The sequence below is a fragment of the Camelus dromedarius genome, chromosome 29 (assembly GCF_036321535.1).
Source record: "Camelus dromedarius isolate mCamDro1 chromosome 29, mCamDro1.pat, whole genome shotgun sequence".
Taxonomy (NCBI): Eukaryota; Metazoa; Chordata; class Mammalia; order Artiodactyla; family Camelidae; genus Camelus; species Camelus dromedarius.
The window spans coordinates 23856686-23875326 of NC_087464.1; the positions used below are offsets into that span (position 1 = coordinate 23856686).

Sequence of the window (18641 nt, forward strand, 5' to 3'; positions counted from 1 at the left end):
CTGGAAGACAGCCAAGCTCTGTGGACCCAGGGCACTTTCCACTATCAGTCACATGATTTCTTTGGGGACATCATTCATTCTACAATATCAGAACACCTAAATATGCATCAACAAGGAACTGGCTATTAAAGCATGCTACATCCATTCAAGGTACCACTATGCAGATGCAAAAAGGCATTAGGAAGCTCCCAGCCTACTGATAGGGTAAGAATTCCTGAACACTATTGTGTATATTTGGTACTGTACCAAAAGAAAAAAAAAAAAAGGAAAGGAAAGCAAACATATATAATCATATTTGCTTGTAGTTACATAAAGAAGTTCTAGAAGGATATGTAAGAAATTAAGACAGATAGATATATGGGCATAAGAACTGGACACAGAGGACGAAGTGGGAGTGAGACATTATCACTTTTTTTGTTTTTACTTCCGACCATGTGATTGTATCACGTATCACCAGATTTTTACTTTTGTATATGTGTACAAGGTAATGCACTACCCAAGGCAGTTAGAATTGGCTTCGAGTTCTGTCCCTAGCTTGCTGTATGGCCTCAGGTTAAGTCACACCCCTCTCTCTTCATCCTCCATGAGAGGAGGTGAGATTCCAAGCTCTCTCCTAGCTCTAAAACTCCCAGATCCTAAGTTCAGCCTCCTCCAAGAAGCCTCTCCTGATTGCCTCAGCCTGTAGCAATTTCTCTCTCCTACAGACCAGAGCAAAGCTGGGAAGGCTGACTGCCCTCACCATAAGACCTGCTTTCCATGGGGGACTAGTCAGTCCTGGGCCCAGATCCTTGACAGGCAGGCACACCTGGATGACCAGGATGGGGAGGAGCCCAGAGGCCAGGTCCAGGAAGGAAATGAAGCAGCTTATCCTGGCGGAGAGGAGCCATGCATGCAAGCACTAAGGGGGCAAGTTAAAGGGATGCCAGTGCACTTGCACCCGGGGAAGCACTCTACGGCAGAGCAGTCCAGAGATGGGGTGGCTGCCTCGAGAGTACGCAAGCTCCCTGTCCCTGGAGGTGTGTGCATGGAGCTGGACAGCCACGGGTCATGGTGTGGCAGAGGGAATGCCGACATTAGAGGGAGTGTGGGTTCCTCACAACCCTGAAAACTATGGTTCTTGGAGCTATGCTGGCCCTGAAATCACACCGATGGAAGAAAACAGGCTGCTGCGATCAAGGTCTGACTCTTGGACCCATTCTCCATTCCTCTCCAAGAACCACATGTTGGGGAAGACGATGAGAACGTCCACATGTTGCCCCAGGGAAAGGCTCACATATCTGGGGTGGGGCACGTGGAGAGGAGAGTCATCTGCCTCATCCATCAGGGCTGCTTAGCAATGACCACCTCCTTCCCCACCCGTCCATCCCTGGGTCTGACCTCTCCTGAACCTGTCAAGAGCTTACTTTGGCATTTAGGAGCCCGGAGCTAGCTGGCCAGCCCTTCCTTTGCTCCCTCCCACTGAAGGCTCCAGTCCAGCTCCACTGCCCTTCCCTCATGTGCCCTCGCTCTTCTGCTGCCTGCAGACACACAGACAGCAAGACTCAGTTTCCTTCCTGACACGGGGGAACTCCTAACTGCCTGACCTGCTGGACATACCGCCTCCCCTTCAGACCTCAAGCCCATCTCACCAGGTCAATGTCAAGAGGGTCTCTGGGAGAGCTGGCAGCTGCTGGGCTGGCTTTCTTGGATGGAGCTGCATCTGGAGAACACAGAGAAGGTCACAGGCAGGTCAAGGACATCCCTGGTGAGAAGCATCCTGGCTTGCGACAGTGACAGAGGGAAAATCCCTGTTGCTTTTCCTAGAGACCCATTCTCCCTGGGGCAGCTCCAGAGGAGCTATAGTTGGAAAGAAAGGTCCCTGACTTCAATGGGCATGAACTCAGCCAGAAGGAAGAGAGGGGTGGCATTAGAGAGTGCTTGCCTTTGGCTCCACACCCCAAGCGCAGCTCTCTTCATCCCTGGGCTACTATCAAGGCGGACAATCCTAATGGCGTTACTGCTCAGACTTCTCTGCACGCAGTGAGAGCCCATGATATTCTTCTGACCTGCAGCTTGTTTTTATTAAGATTCAGATTGCAGAGCCAGGCATTGACTCATTCTCCAGCTGCGTCATGTGCCACAGCCTTGTCTCCCAGTTGGACTGGACAACTCCAGGTCAGAAACTGGTCTGCTGTCTCCCCACTTCCCAAGAGCCCAATACCGGGCAGGACCCGCAAAGCTTGGCAGCTGGTCCAGATGGCAGGCCATCCTAGGGGCAAAAGATCTCTTCCACTGAGCCCTAGCATGGTTTTGGGTAAGCATGCCACCACCCCAGGGGTTCTTTTCATCCCCACCGTAACCTCATGTTCCAGCTGACTTCTCTAATGTTGGACACAGGTGGTTTAAGAGAGCCTCCTGGAGTGGTTGGTCTCTCAGGAGCTAAAATGATATGGGGTCTGGTTCTCAGCTTTGTAGCTTCTTAAACTTCCCCCAAAGTTACAAGATTGCATCTAATCCATAGGGTCTTGTAAATCAGTCAAACGTGACCCTTCCAGGTGGCTGCCACCTTGTGTCAGTGCCTCCTCTCCCCCAGATTTATCCTGTGCCCTAGAACAGGATGTGATCAAACCTAAGAGACTTATAAAAAACCCGTTTCCTTTTCTGTCACACCGAACTGATCTTTTCTACCCCGCCTTCCTCAAGGGGCACAAGCCCTTAAATGGTAAACAGACCAGCCATGAGGGTGGCTTACCTGTGCCTTGGGTGATGCAAGAGACGAGGTCCTGCAGGCGCATCTTGAATTCGTCGAAGCTGTCGGTGCGCGTGGCGGCTTGCAGGTTCTGGGGCTCCTCCTGGCGCAGATGGTGGAGTGCCTTGCATAGGAAGCCATGCATGTCCAGCACCTCCTGGTCGGAGGCGTAGCGCTTCATCCTCTGCACCAGCACGCTGCCCGTGCGGATGCGCTGCAGCACAGCGTCCAGGCGGCCCAGCTGGCCCGCTATCTCCTCGTAGTTGCGCTGGTACCGCGCATTCACCCCGGCCAGCAGCTCCTGCTCCTGCGCCAGCACGTGCGCGACCACCTGCTGCACCCGCTGCCGGATCAGCTCCTCTGTGCAGCTGCGCACGCGGCCCAGCTGGCTGACTGCCGAGCGCATCTGCGCCTGCGCCGCGCCGAAGACGCTGTCTTGCTCCTGCAGCGCCTGCGTCATGGCGTCCAGCTCCTGCTGCCGCTGCTGGATCTCCGCGCTGATGTCGCACTTGAGCTCGCTGTGGCCCCGATCCAGGAGCGCGCAGGAGCAGCACAGCGGCTTGGAGCAGCCTCGGCAGTAGATGCTGTGGACACGCAAGGCGGGCCTGATTTAGGGCTCTCCCGCTTTTTTCCCCCCTTTAAATGTTCGTTATTAAATTCCTCTTCAAAAATTACAAAACTCTGAATCATGGTATGTTTCTGCGTTCGTGCTTTTCCCAGTTCAGTTTGTGGTTATGGTAATAATATCCAAACTACCAATAAAACATTGTAACATAAAAAGTTTCTTAAGTAACAACAGCCAGCCTCCACCCGTGAAACAATGCAAAGATGTACAAAAAGAAAGTTAATCATCTCTTCCCACGGCTTCTGAATTTCCTTTCCCCACTTCAAGGTGACCAGGTGAGCACCCTGGGTGCATCCTTCACACCTTCCTCTACTCAAACCACTACAGAAATATCCAGACTGCAGCTGCTTGCGAGATTCTAAGGACTTGATACATTTCATCCCATTTAAGCTAGCAAGAGTTTCTTAGGCGAGAAGTATTGTTATCCTCATTTCACAGATGAAGAAACTGAGGCATTCAGAGGTTAAATGATTGGCTCAAATATCTACAACAATTTTGGGGGGGTTGATGTTCTTAAAAAAAAAAAAAAGAACATCGTGCTAAACCATTAGTTTGTAACATCTTCCTCTAATTTAACTTCTCTTCAGGACACTCCTCTAGGTCTATCAGCATGGACTTAGGTATTCTATTTAATAGCTCCATTCCATTCCATAAGGACCACACTGATTCAGTCATTCTGTTAATGGACATTCCAGCAATGGACAATGCTTTATGTAACCTAATGCATGGACCCTTTGGTTTCTGTGAAATAGATGACAAAATAATGGGATTGCTATTGCTAGATCAAAGAGTGTGTATATTTTTATTTACTTAATGTATTTTAGCCAGCAGACACTTCCATAGCGTTTACTCTGTGTCACTACTAAAAGCATTTGAGAAATATCAACTTATTTAACCCTCCTAATAATCCTATGGAGTAGGAATTATTATTATCCCCATTTTAAGGATGGGGAAACTGAATAAGAGATACAATAATTTGTCCAAGGTCACACACAATTAGTAAGTGGTAGAGTTCAGATGTAAATTGTAGTAGGTGGAATAATGGCCCCATCCAAGCTCCAATGCCGGGAACCTCAGTGTGTTACCTATACGGCAAAAAAGACTTTGTTGGTGTGATAAAATTAAGGCTCTTGAGATGGGAAGATTATCCTGAATTATCTGGGTGGAGCCAGTGTAATCACAAGAGACCTTATAAAAGAAAGTGGGGGAGGTAGGAGAGAGAGAGAAGGAAGATGTAATGCTGGAAGCAGAGGTCAGAGTGACGCTATCCTACAAGGAGGCTTTGAAGATGGAAGGGGATCATGGAACCCGCAATGCACGCAGCCTCTAGAAGCTGGAAAAGGCAAGGAGATGGATTCTCCTCAAGAGTCTGCAGAAGGAACAGAGCCCTCCTGACATCTTGATTTTATCTCAGTGAGATGCATATCAGACTTCCGACCTCCAGAGCTACATAACAATAAATCTGTAATGGTTTAGGCCCCTAAATTTGTGCTAATTTGTTACAGCAGCAATAGGAAACTCATACAGAAACCTAAGCAGTCTGGCTTAGAGTCCACGCTCTGAAACGTGGCAGTGAAGCCTCTTCAAATGTTACCTGGAAAAGCATTAGTTACTTCCCTAGAAATATGGCTGTAATTTACTCTTATCAGCCATGATGATAAGTCAGCCCACCTGAGGCCAGGAGAAAGCATCTTAGCTGGGGTCACTTTGGCCTCAATTACTGAGATCAACGTGTCCCACAACTGCCAACAGAGAGCCTGCTGGCCAACGCAGTTCCAAAATCTTGGCACCAGGTACCAGTCCTCAGCTTTGCGGGCTTTCAACCTTTCCAAGTCACCCAAGGTGGTCAGGTCCCAGGTCTTGATCCTCCCACTCAAACACAGGAGACTTATTCCACGCTAGCAAAAGTTTTCTGCAGAGCCTAGCATGCGGGAAAGGGAAATGGGGGTTGCCACTCAGTCATGAGCCTTCAGCTCCTCCAGCCTTGGGAAATCTGACCTAAGTAACAGAGACCTATCCCCCAGAGGCTGGGCCAGTGCCTGAGGTAAGTGGCAGGTAGAGCAGAGGAAAAAGTTGGGCAGATGTGGGTCTGACCTCAGCTCTGTGCCTTTCCTTGGCAGGCCACTTAACCTCTCTGCACCTCAGTTTTCTTGTCTGTAAAACAGGGATAATTCCCATCTCATATGGGAATGCTGCAGAGGATCAAATGAGATTAAGTCTACATAAATGTTTTTAACAAAGACTGATTATAATTGACAGAAATATTAGTGCTCACCAATGACATTATTAATGAGAAGTGCTAAGCAATTACGAAAAGAATGAGTAACTCTACAGAGGGCAATTTGGCAGTAGTCATCAAAATTTAAATATACTTATCCTTTGGCACAGCACTCCCCCTTCTAGATATCTATTCTGCAGCTCTAGCTCCACATACAAAGTAACATCTTCAATGTAACACAGACCATCACAGCAAAGAATAGAAACAACCTTAGGGCCCATCACTAGGCAATGAGTTACATAAATGATGATGCACCTGTACAGTGGAGTACTATGCAGCTGTGAAAATGGGAGGAAGTTCAGTATATGGAAAAATCTCCCTGGCAAAATAAGGATAATAGGAGTATTAAGAGGATTAAATGAGTTTACATATATATATATGTATATGTGTATGTGTATGTATATATATATAGTTAGAATAATGACTAGTGTATAATAAGTGTTCATATTTATATTACAACATATATTTTAAGTAAAAAAATCAAAGTGCAGAAATATAGGCACAGGATGCTACCTTCTATGTCAGGATGGAGAAAAATAAGAATATATTCATATTAGACTGCATTTGAATAAAGAAACTGGAAAAGGGCACAAATTACTAAAAGCAGTTACGGGATGGGGCAGTGCAAAGTTGGAGCAAGACATTTCACTGTATGCCTTTTAGGTTGCTTTCATCTTTGAACCTTGTGAATGTGTTCCCTACATTTTTAATTAAAGAACAGAATTCTATTAGATGTGAGCAGCTAGACAGTGTAAGAAATAAAGGGAGAAGCAGAACCAGTTGTCATTTTCCCTGCTTTGGATCCATAGGAGAGGGGCTGAGTCCGAGGTGGGCTTCCCTTCCTTAGAAAGAGTGCTCCACGCCTGGGAAGGGAGCTCCTTGGGCGGCCTGCCTGGAGGGACGGCAAGACTTGCTGGGTGGACCACAGTCTTTGCTGAGTCCTGTTCTTAAGCCCCTTCTGCCCTAAATGGAGTCTCCCCAGGGAAACCAGCCCCCACTCCCCCTCTAGATGGAAGCAGACAATTGGCAGCAGGTCTCTGTGAGCTGGCTGGCCTGAATGAGTCCCCCTGGGTCTCAAAGCCCCCAACTTTCTGTTAAATTGAGGGGCAGACCCTGAATCAGAATGACCCATCATGGGGCTGCCACCCAAGACCAGGAATGACTTCCTTGGCCTAGGGTTCCGTCACCCTCACTGAGCACCCACTGTGTGCACTTTCGGGGGAGGCAGAGGTGAGGTGGACACCTGCCCACATGGAGCTCCATGACAAGGACCAAGACTTAACAGAGACAGAGAGGTGCAGCTCTGGAAAGGAGCTCCTGGAACACTTGAAGGGATGAACTAAAACACCACAGAATCAATTAGAAGTTGCTTAGAAAAGTGGCTGGATTACATCAGAATTAAGAAAGTAGCTCAATTCTGTCCCAGCAAAACAAGTGAAAAGAAATATGGAAAACTTTTCCATGTTTTCATTCACTACAGCAATTTTTTAAATGCTAAAACAAAACAAAACAAAACAAAAAAAACCCTAACCATAATCCTAATAAGAAAATGTAGAACTCATATGGAGAAAAGGATAAAAATCCACTGAAAAAGTCTAAAAAACAGAAAAGTGTAGCAAGGTCCTGACTGGAGAGACAAAATATAATAATAATTTTCCTCAACTTAATATAAAGGTTTAAAGCAATTTGAGTTGAATTACAAAATGAGATTTTGAAACTTAACCAACTGATTCTAAATTTCACATGAAGGGGTAAATACATCAAATAGCTAAGGAATTTTTTGAAAAATCAGTGTAAGGAAGGGGATTTTCTCTACCAGATAATAACATTATAGAACTACCATTATTAAAAGTGTGACACTAGTCTAACAGTCAAGAGAAAGATCAGCATAACAAACCACATAGTCCGAAAAGAGGCCCTGGCATCTATCAGAATGTAATAATTTATGTAATAAAGCATCCCAGACTAATGGACCTTAAAGGAGTTTTCAACAATTGGATCAGGAAAACTGGCTACAGGGGAAAAAAAAATCAGGTTAGAGCTTTGCTTCATACACTACACCAAGATAAACTTTTGATGAATCAGAGTTAAATGTGAAAAATACTACCATGGAGATATAATAGTTGACTATTTACTCTCATGACAGTAAAGACCTTATAACCACTGAAGAAACGGAAAAAATCATACAATCAACAGATGCAGTGGCCTAAAAATTCAAAACTATCTGTTTTTTAAGAAAGACACTCATGACCTCCCAGTATAAGAAAAGCACACTTTGTAGCATTAAGTATTGTCCATTCTGCTTTAGATGATTATCAGGGCAGCAGGAAGGAAAGGCGAAAGTCTATACTGATAGTAGTTACAGCTTCTCTTCCTCCCTCCCCGTTTTACTCATTTAGATTTTCCAAAAGTTTCCATAATCAATTCCAAACAAAGGAGTTGGAGTTTAAATGGGAAGCAATGGGGCATCCTCAAAGAACATCTCATCTGGGAATTGCGACAAAGCTCTCTCGTCTCCCTTGTGTATTGTCTGGCTCATCCCTATCCCTTATCTTGGTTCCCAAATCTGTCACATCAGTTCCCACTGCTGCTGCCTTTGCTCTTGCCTCACTATTGGCTTCTCTCCTTTAGCAAGGTCTCCTAACAGGCCTCCTTGCCTCTGGTCTCTCCAATCTGCCCTTCGCAGTGCCACTACATGGTATTTCTAAAATGTGATTATTGTCATATGCTGACGTGATTGCAACGATGCCCCTTGGAAGCACAGTCAGAATAGTATCAAGTTCAAGAAATATTTCAAGTATCACTTAAGTTATATGTTAATGAAGCAGAGTCAAATTTTGGAACAAAGTTAGATCACTTGGCAAATTCATTGAGGTTTATAATAATGCACTATAATTATATAGTGTTGGATATTCATGACTATGAACACAATTTGGATTTACAAGCCAGTAAATGTTTCAAGACAATAAGACAAAGTTTATCTCATCGATAAGTACAGTGATTATCAAGGTATTTTATTTAAATCCAACCTAATTTCAAGAAATGAAATGGCAAAAGAGATGGAAATAGCCGAAAAAATCAATTAACTAAAGCCATGAATAAGAAAAATATTTGATCATCAAGGCAACAATAAATTAACGCCGTAATTAGTTAAATATATGGCATAAAGAGGCAGCTCTTCTATTTAGTCGTACCAATCTCAAAACATCTCACCAACGCTAACAGCTTCGGCAGAACAAATCCAAATTGTAAAATACTCCAGAGCAGGAAGTTGTTACAAAATTCAATGACTACAAAGTTAATCATTAAATGTTAATCGAATCTAGAGACATAGAAAACAAGCAGTAACTCCTTATATGACACAATTTTGATATTCTCAAATACTTTTATAAAAATGTGTATAAAATGATTTTCTATGCAGCTTTGAGTGTATACTGTGGTTGTGTTCTTTGTTACTCATTCAATACTCATTAAATACATAAGTTCCCCCCAAACTGTAGTAGTACTGTTAAGATTACTAATCAGAAAAAAAATTAAATCATGAATTAAAAGTTGTAATACTAATGGTAATAGAGCAAGAGAAAACGAGGAGGGAAAGGCAGAGGAAGAAAGGAGAGAAGGAGTAATGTAAGAACATTTCATTGAAATAAACAGAACTTTCAGGCTGAAGGAGCACGCCAGGTTCCAGAATAGTTTGGTATGAAATGCTCAACACCAAGACAACTTGGTTAAATTAATAAACTTCAAGAAAAATATCTTCAGGCATTAAGACAGAAAAAGCAAATAAATTTGGCCTCAGACCTCTCCTGGTGAACATCTGATGCTGGAAGGCAATGCAGCAAAGTCTACAAAGCTCAGAGGAGAGGGTGTGACCAAGTTTATTATACCCAGCCAAGATGCCACACAAGTGTAAGAGCAACTGATAGACATTCTTGCCACCAAGAGACCCCAGGAATTCAGAACACAGAAGTCCTTCTTGAGAACAACTGCTGATTGACAACATCCATCCAACTAAGAGCTGAATCAAAACAAAGAGTCTGTGAAATGTGGTAACAGAATGAAAGGACCAGCGCTGTGCATTAGAGCCATTCTGACTTGGAACCAAGGGAGTGGACCAGCCTGATCTTTCACAGCAAAGAGCTACTACTGTCCAAAACGGAGGTGTTTCCTTAAAAAGAAACTAAAATGACTCCAGTCTCTGAATATCTTAGTAACATTTTTGCTCACTCCTAGAGAGTTCTTTTAGGAACTATTTTAGGATGAAGAAATATTTCTCTGAAGTTTAGCAAGTCCAATTTTACTTCAGTATCTTTTCTTCTGTCAAAGTCAAGGAAAATTAAATTTAACATTGCTTAAATAGCAAGCTTCCTTTGAATAATCTAATTCTAAGGGAAAATACGCTCTTAAGTTCCAAATAAGCAACTTGTAGAATCCTTTTTTGCAACTCACTCAGTTGTTAATGAAGACTGCCTGCATGTGGAGGTCGGCAGACCAGGAAAGGTGACCAGACCGGTGTGCAGTCAGGAAACCCTGCATCCTGTTCTGGCCCTGGCTCGGACAAGGTCTCCTATTTGGGGATGAGCTCCCATTAACGCTCTGGCCTCTCACCTCCTTTACACCATGGGGAACAGCTCTCTCTTCCTCAATAATCTTATAGGAGGGTTTGGGAACTAAGATAACAGCACAGGAAACACATCTCAAAAAACCGTAAAGTGTTTTATTGTGTTAAGAAGAGGTCAAATGCAACCAGAAGACCCCATTCTCTGACCATACTGAAAAAGGGAAAGTGTCCTATTGAAGGAGGCTGCCCAGGTGCCAGGGGGTCGGGGAGCTTCACTTGAGGCTGGCTTCAAACCTGTCCTCTGCACTCTGGTTTCTGCTCCAAGCATTCCACACGCCTGGAAACTTCCCCTTCTCTGCTTCCACTTGCAGTGGTTGCTGGACATTTTTCTCCCCAGCACACACAATGAAAAGGCTGGCAGCCACTGTGACCTCCAGGTCAGGCACGCCATGGCATTGTGAGACTCTGGCCGTCTCCCCACCCCTCCACCTCTGCATTCTTGCAGACCTCAACCCACCAGCCTCATGGCCTCAGCCTCCTAATGACGCTCCCTTTTCCAGGGTTCAGATTCTTTGCTTCAGTTTCCATTGGGTCATATACAGTATGGTGATAAATCTCAAATTCCTTATGGAATACGGTGAAATATAAATAAGCATGCAGCCAAAAGATAAAAACCTGGTCCCCCTGCTCCCAAACTCACCGACTTCAATCAAAGTACCAGAGTGCAGAGAGAGAATCTGATTGTCCCACTCTCTGCCTTAACACCATCAGTGGGTTTCCACCAGAGCCCCCCATAGGTCCATTCACATTGTGTTCTACAGGATATTCACTGGTAAAACAGAGTAAACTGCATGAAAAATGGGCAAGCTGAAAACATTCTGTCCTGGAAATCGTGGGATGGAATCCTAACTCCTCCAACTCCCCTGTGTCTGACCCTCGCTCACCCTTCCAGCCCCTGTCCTCCTGCACAGCCTCTACTCCCAGTCCCGGAAATGCAGCACACTTGCTAGTGCCTCTGCCTTTGCATGTGTGCCCCCCTTTCTGCTTCCTTCCACATCAGGCTAAGTGTGACACCCTCATGGAAGCCGCCTTCCCCAGCCAATCCAGGCTGGGCAGGTGGCCTTTTCTGAGATCGCCTTTGTGCCTGCCTTCCTTCTTCCTTCTGCCCTTAAATAACTGACTGAGCATACACCAGATGTCAGCCCTGTGCCGGATGGGAATACTGGCAAGGGAAAACATGAGGGGACAAACGTAAGGGCAACTATTGGCACAGAGTGACACCAGTGAGCAGGCTTCCTCGAAGCACTTTGCAGCCTTGATTGGTTTTCTCAGGTATTTTTTTTTTTTACCCATCCAAGCATAGTTGATTCAGCCTTGACTGTTAATTGCAGATCTGGCTCCTCCACCAGACTATGACTTCATGGAGGGCCAGGGTTGTACTGTTCATATTTACACCCTAGCACCTAGCACCATGGTCCCAGGGAGGACACTCCCAGGCTGAGTCCTAGGTTTAAAGCCACTGCTGATGCTGCTCCCAGTGTGAGCCCTAAGTCAGCTCACCGTCAAAGGATGGAATGGTTATTACTGACTTGTAACTGAAGGAAGTCGTGGGTTGTTTATGACACTGAGATTTTGTGCAGAAGAAACGAGTTGAGTTTTTCTAGTAACCAGTTGTGACTGGTAAATTGTGAAACAATGTGAATTGTGACTGTGTGCATACGATTTTTAAGCAACATGGTTGGGTTTTTTAAGCCATCCATCATGCTCAAGGAAAAAGAATCCTGTCCTCTTGCTGGCTGGACCACCACGTCCATTGTACCTGGGGAGAAATCCACCCCGACCCCTACACTACAAGTGATCCCCTCTGTAAGCTACCAACATTGGGGCCTCTGGGAGGGGGGCCCTGTCCTCACCGCAGGGAGGGATTAGTCAATGGCGGTTTCTACAGTGGCTGCCAGCCCATATCAGCTGCTAGAACTGTGCAGCCCAGATGTCCACATTTACATGTGTGCAGCCACCCAGAACCACAGGCCCTAAAAAGAGAATCAGCAGCCAAAATGGGGACCCACTGATTCTCAGCCCCCACTGAAAAAAAGGGTAATATAATATAAATCTTCTGAAAATTCTAAGTTTGTTTTTCAGGGAGCTTTAAGAACATACTTAGAGAAAATAAGAAAAGGCTGACAAATAGAGCATCCTGAGAAGACTGACCGTGTTTGGCAATTAGAAAAACATGATTGCTAGAGGGAAAAAAAAAAAAAACAAAACCCAAACTCAACATAGGTGATAAATAGTGGAAAGAAGCGTCTTACAAAACTGAGTTGGTGAATTAGAAAACCAATTCAAATACCTCTGAGGATCTGAAAGAAAAAAGGCAAAGTAACAGAATTTATGAAAGAAAGATAAAAGATAGGTTTGGAGTTCCAATCGTCATATAACAATAACTGTAAAAAGAAAAAATAAGCAAATGAATGGAAATCAATATACAAAAAAGTAGAAGACAATTTCTTAGAGCTAAAGAAAGACTTGAATTTTTAGTACAACAATGTCAGACAGAATTATTGAAAAAAGAAAAGATATATAGCTTGATCAATCATTTTCATGATAAAAACAAAACGATTAATTAGTAAAAAGGAAAACACTGGTATCAGTAAGCTGTAAGAGACCGAGAAGCTAGTGCTTTGAAAAGATCACTAAAATAACCACAAATATACAGCATTAGCAAGAAGAAAGAGCATACAGTGGTAAGTATAGAGGTTTTTTAATTATGAAAGATAATTCAGGGTGAACTAGAAAACTCTCCAGAAATCTGATTCAAGATCCAAAAACAAAGAAAAACAAAAACAAAAAAAACTACTTCCAAAAAATGCACCTGTCTCAAATAGTTTCTCAAGAAATTTCTGTAAGCTTGAACTGCTTCTATTCTTTAAACTGTTCCACAGCTAAGATAATAGAATTTTAATATTTACTGAGTGCTTAATATGCACCAGACACTGCTAAGCAATTTACATATATTCTCATGTTCAAAAAAGCTTCCAAACTCATTGAAAGAGGTTAGTGTAAAATGGATAATAAAACTTGACAAGGAAATCATACATATTCATAAAAATTGATCACGTGTATAAATATAGATAATCATCTAAATAAAACAGTGCTAAGTGGAATCTAGCTATAAAGTAAAATACTAGTATATTATGACCAAAGTTTTTCCTCCTGGTAATAAAAAAATGGTTCAACATCAAGAAATCTATTGATATAATTCATCATAAGGGACACCCTTATGGTCCAAAAGAACACCTATTCCTGAGTTAAAAATAACAAAATAACAGCAACAACAAAACTCTTAGTAAACTAGAAGTGGGAGGCAACTTTCTTAATGTGATTTTTAAGTTACCTAAGGAAGTCAATAATAAACATCATACTAAACAAGAAAACATAAGCTTTCTCATGAAAGATAGGTACAAGATAAAGCTGCCTTTTCTAGCCAGTTCTTCGCATTATTCAATATTGTCCTGGTAGTTCTGGCCAATGAAGCAAAGCTTCAAAGAGGTAATATGTACAAATACTAGAAAGAGAAAAGTTTTTATTATTTGTAGGCGATATGACTGTTTACCTAGAAAATCCTGAAAATCAACTGAAAAGAATAAAAGAGCTCAATCAGTTGGATAGATATAATATAAAGATACATAAATTAAGAGCATTTGAATGTTAATGATAAAACCAGTTAGAAATTATAATGGAAAAAGATTCCAGTCACAATATTATTACATAGTATACATTTAACTATAATTTAAAAGTTCAAGATGTTTGTGAATAAAACTGTAAATTCCAAAAAATATAACCAGAGATGAGGCCAATTCTTCCAAGATTAAATGCAATTTCAATCAAAATCTCAATGAGTATGTAAGTTTTGAAATGCACAAAATTGTAAGAGCAAAAGAAACTGCACAAATTGTAAAAGCAAAATTATTTTCGAAGAATGGGAATTTGTCCTTTCAAATATAAAGCTTAGAGAATTCCTTACAGCAGTAAGGATTGGTGTAGGAATAGTCAGATCATTGGTGCAGAACAGAGACTTACAAACGTAATCGTAACTACCTGGACATTTAGTACAAGATTAAAAGGGCATTTCAGATCAAAGCAAGAGTGAATTATTCATAAACTACAAGGATATATTGTACAACACTGGGAATACAGCCAATATTTTATAATAACTATAAAGGAGATATAACCTTTAAAAATTGTGAATCACTGTACTGTACACCTGTAACATATAATATCGTACAGCAACTATACTTCAATTTAAAAAACGGGAAAAACAAACAAACAAAAAGTGGATCATTCAATAAAAGTTATTGAGAATTGGCTTTCCATTTGGAGAGAAATGTGAAGTGAGGGTTCCTACCTTATACCAGGCACAAAATTAAATTCCATGGGATTAAAGATTTAATTATAAAAATAAATTACTAAAATGGAATATAAGTAAATATTTTCAACATTGGCATGGGAAAAAAATCTTTCCTAAGATGATCAAAGCCAGACACCATAAAGGAAGAGATTGACGGACTGAACTAAAGAAAACTAAAAACTTAAACACAACACCTCAATTAAATGAAATGACAAAGGTGAACATAGGAAAAAATATCTGCACTATAACAAGCTCTTACAATTAAAGACGAATTCCTCAAAGCAAATAAACAAGCAAAGGACCTCAGTAGGCAGTTCACAAATGAAGAAGCACAACGGCCGATAAACATATGAAAAGCCACCGAACCTCAACCTTAAAAAATCCAAATTCAAACAATAATAGCAGATGTCGAGGAACCTGGTAGCCCAGGTGGTAAATCTCCAAGCAAGAAGCAAGCCACAGTCAGCTTAGCATGAAGGGAGCTCTGTCTGAGTGTGTCCCCAGTGGGCAAAGAATACATTCATTTTGCAAGCAGATCCTCAAGAATCTCATACAAGCAATCTACTTGGCGGGTTTCTTAGAGCTAAAGAAAGAATTGAATTTTTAGTTCATGTAGCCGGGGAGGGTATAGCTCAAGTGGTAAAGCACGTGCTTAGCATGCATGAGGTCCTGGGTTCCATCCCCAGTCGCTCCTCTAAAGCAAATAAATAAACCTAATTACCTCCTCCCCCTCAAAAAAAGTAATAAAAAATAAAATAAAGTTTTTTTAAAAGTTCACATAGGTATGCTACCTCTTTGGTTGAAAGGGGGTAAAATAAGACCTTGTAAGATTATATACTCCTATCTGTGTATCTATTCACAAAGAAACTCTGGAAACATTCAAAACTAGTAACAATAGTTAACTGTGGATGGGGGGGTTGGGAGAAGTGGTGGGTATTAGACAGATGGGGGCAGAGTGGAATGGAGACTTTACCCTCTATAAATTGTCTGCAATTTTTGAACCATACAAATGTATTGTCTATCCAAAAAAAATAATTAAAATCCTATGCTATTTAGTAAAAATAATTATAATTGGACTTCATTTTTTTTATAGACACTCCCAGATAGCATGGTGTTCTGGTTTTGACTTTTCAGACATAAACTAACCACCTGCATGTTAACCTAGAATCTAGCTTTACCAAGACTCCACATTGGTACTCATAGAAAATTCCACTATAAGACTTTCTAAAGGGTAGTTTGGTAACATGTAACAAAATGTAAAACTTTCATACCCCTTCTCCTAGCAAAGGCATTTCTAAAAATGTATCCTGAAGAAATGACTGGATATGGGTGCAAAGATGATTCTGCAGCATTATTTCTTGTAAGGGAAAATTGGAAACTTTACTATCTATCCATTCGCATGGGACAGCGGTCATCACTACTGATCCTGCTGATCTGTGGTCCACACTTTGTTACAAGACATTAGAAGATCCTGGTCCCACGTTCCTAGCTGTCGGACTTTGGATCTCTGCTCTCCACACCCTCTACCTCGCTCTTGGCTGCGCCACCCCACCCTGGGCCAGCCTGCTCACCTAGTCAGCGTGGGGCTGCGGTGATTCGGGTTGGAGCAGAAGATGTTGTTGGACTTGCGCGTGGCATCCAGGAACTCGCTCACCGACTGGCTGCGGAGCTCCGCCAGCGGCCGGGCCTCGTGCTTGAGGAACCACTGGTGTGCCTCGACGCACTTGACGCAGAGGAGCTGCTCGCACTCGAAGCACCAGAAGTCCGCCGGCTCCTTGCAGCGGGTGCAAAGCGCCTGTGCGTCCACGATCTGCCGGTACACGGACAGGCGCCGCTGCAGGCTCTCGAAGAAGACGTTGTCCAGGGCCTCGGCGTCAGCGCCTGGGGGCCAGGGCGCCTGGCAGATGGGGCACTGCCTGCCCGACTCCTCCAGGCATCCTGAACACAGCGTGTGCAGACAAGGGAGCAGCTTGGGGCACTTGGCTTCTGCCCGGCAGCCCTGGCAGTGCAAGAACTGGAACTCTTCCTCCGTGGCTTGCTGGGGGACCAGAAAGGGAGGTGAGGCCCGAAGTCCCAGGAGTCCCCCCACCCAACGGTCTCCTGCTCCTATGGCTGGAGGCTGAGAGTGGGACTTCCTAGTCCATACCGGGCAGTCACCGGATGGTGCAATACCCAGGCTTATCAGTACCCCAATCCTCCATTTACTCAGGCCTTCCCGCCCTCACACCACAATTTATTCAATCTGCTTATCACAGGACACAGTGCTACCAGGCCCTGAACTACAAGGATGTACAGGATACATCCCTGCCTTCGAGGAACTTAAGTTTAGGAAGGAGATTCATTAAGTGTTATGTCATATAACCTCATATAAAGTGCTTAATACAGTCTGGTGGTTCCTCAAGAAGTTAGACACAGAGTTACCATACGACCCAGCAATTCCCTCCTAGATATACAACCCCAAAGAACAGAAAACAACGACCCAGAGATACTTGTACACCCGTTATTCTAGTCACCGCATCATTCATGATAGTGAAAGGGTGGAAGCAACCCAAGTGTCCATCAACAGATGACTGGATAAACAAAATGTGGTATACACATACAATGGAATATTATTCAGCTTTAAGAAGGAAGGAAATTCTGATACATACTACAACATGAATGAACCCTGAAGACATGCTAAGTAAAACAGGCCAAATACAAAGGGACAAATATTGTATGATTTCTCTTATATGAAATATCTAGACCAGGCAAATTCAGAGACAGAAAGTAGATTACAGGTTACTAGGGGCTGGGGAAAGGCAGGGAATAAGGAGCTATTGTTTACAGGGTCCTGACTTTGTATGAAAAAATTCTGGAAATAGACAGTGGTGATGGTTACACAACACTGTGAATGCACTTAATGCCACTGAACTGTACACTCAGAAATGCTAAGAATGGTACATTTTATGTTACGTATATTTTATCACAGGAAAAAAAGTGCTTAATATAATACCTGGCACATGAGAGAGACCCATTCATAAATGTTAACTAGTATTGCTAATATTATTGCTAGGAGTAATAATGCAAATAAAAGTTACTGCTATATGGTGTTATTTGTACTTTCATAAAGGGCAATAAAAAAGCTCTAGATAACATAGAGCAAGTGATCTAAGTAGTTCCTTGGGGGGTGGGCTGGGGAGTTTGTGCAGGAGATGACTAGTAAACCCCCAATAAGCCCCTTGGGGATGGGGGTTGGGGGGGGTGAGGTGTTCCTAGGGGAGAAACCACAGTAACTGTGAGGCCTTAGCCAAGACACCTCCCCCCACCCCCGTTTCCCACTTTCTGATCTGGGAACTTGGGTTCTGGTTTTCCCCCACCTGAGACATGCCCCGGGCTCCCAGGCCGGTGGAATAGGGCTCCTACCTCCATTCTCCCTAATAGTTGGTCCTTCATCTGAGGCAGGGGCTAAGAGGCAAGTTGCCAGCGTGGGCGGAAAAGTCTGGTCCCGAATGCCACTGACTCAGCGTCTTATCCCCCTACTCGTGGAGACTCGCAGCCCAAAGGAGCCCCCCTAACTCATCCTGGTCCCCTTTTCTACTTTCCGCGACCCTACCCCCCTAAGAAGGTCAAGACCGTCGTGCCTGGTCTTCCCTCTTTGGGTCTCTCTTTAAGGTATTTGGCCAAGTTATCCTGTCCCTCCCCGCAACCCCCCACCCCACCGCAGCAGATCAACAAAGCCCAAACCCCATTTCCCCAAAAGCAGTAGTACCTCTGTGGGGCTGGGGCTGGGGCTCGGGCTGGGCTGGTAGCCTTCGGAGGGGGGCTCCGGGGGAGGCATGGTGGGGGCGTAGGGCAGTGCGGGGTCCTGCTGGGGCCCGGGAGATCCGGCGGGCGCAGGTTCCTGCTGCATGGAGTCCAGCTTAGTTTCGATTCTCGGTTTTGATCCCGGAAGGCGGGAGAAGCTGAACCAGAGAAGTGCGCCAGAGGGCTGAGCTTCCCGAGCAGTCCGAAAGGGGAGGTGCCGGCTCAGGGCGCGCCTCCCGAGAGGAAGTGAGACACCAG

General features: G+C 43.8%; 1 protein-coding gene across 13 annotated transcripts in view; it reads right to left on the minus strand.

The window, feature by feature from the left end:
- The window catches only part of PML (PML nuclear body scaffold), a 35872-nt gene extending 17281 nt beyond the window's left edge, over window positions 1–18591 (minus strand). For 7 of the 13 annotated variants that reach the window (XM_031440858.2, XM_064480711.1, XM_031440853.2 and 4 more), the window contains exons 1-4: window positions 18349–18588; window positions 16172–16638; window positions 2732–3312; window positions 1629–1699 (exon numbers count right to left, since the gene is read on the minus strand). In XM_031440858.2, coding sequence (XP_031296718.1) covers window positions 1629–1699; window positions 2732–3312; window positions 16172–16638; window positions 18349–18489 — 1260 coding nt within the window. In that variant the 5' untranslated portion in view covers window positions 18490–18588. Of the gene's footprint in view, window positions 1–1628; window positions 1700–2731; window positions 3313–16171; window positions 16639–18348 lie in introns of all 13 variants that reach the window. The other 6 variants (XM_031440854.2, XM_031440861.2, XM_031440860.2 and 3 more) reach the window with 3 other exon arrangements.
- Between the last annotated feature and the right edge of the window lie 50 nt (window positions 18592–18641).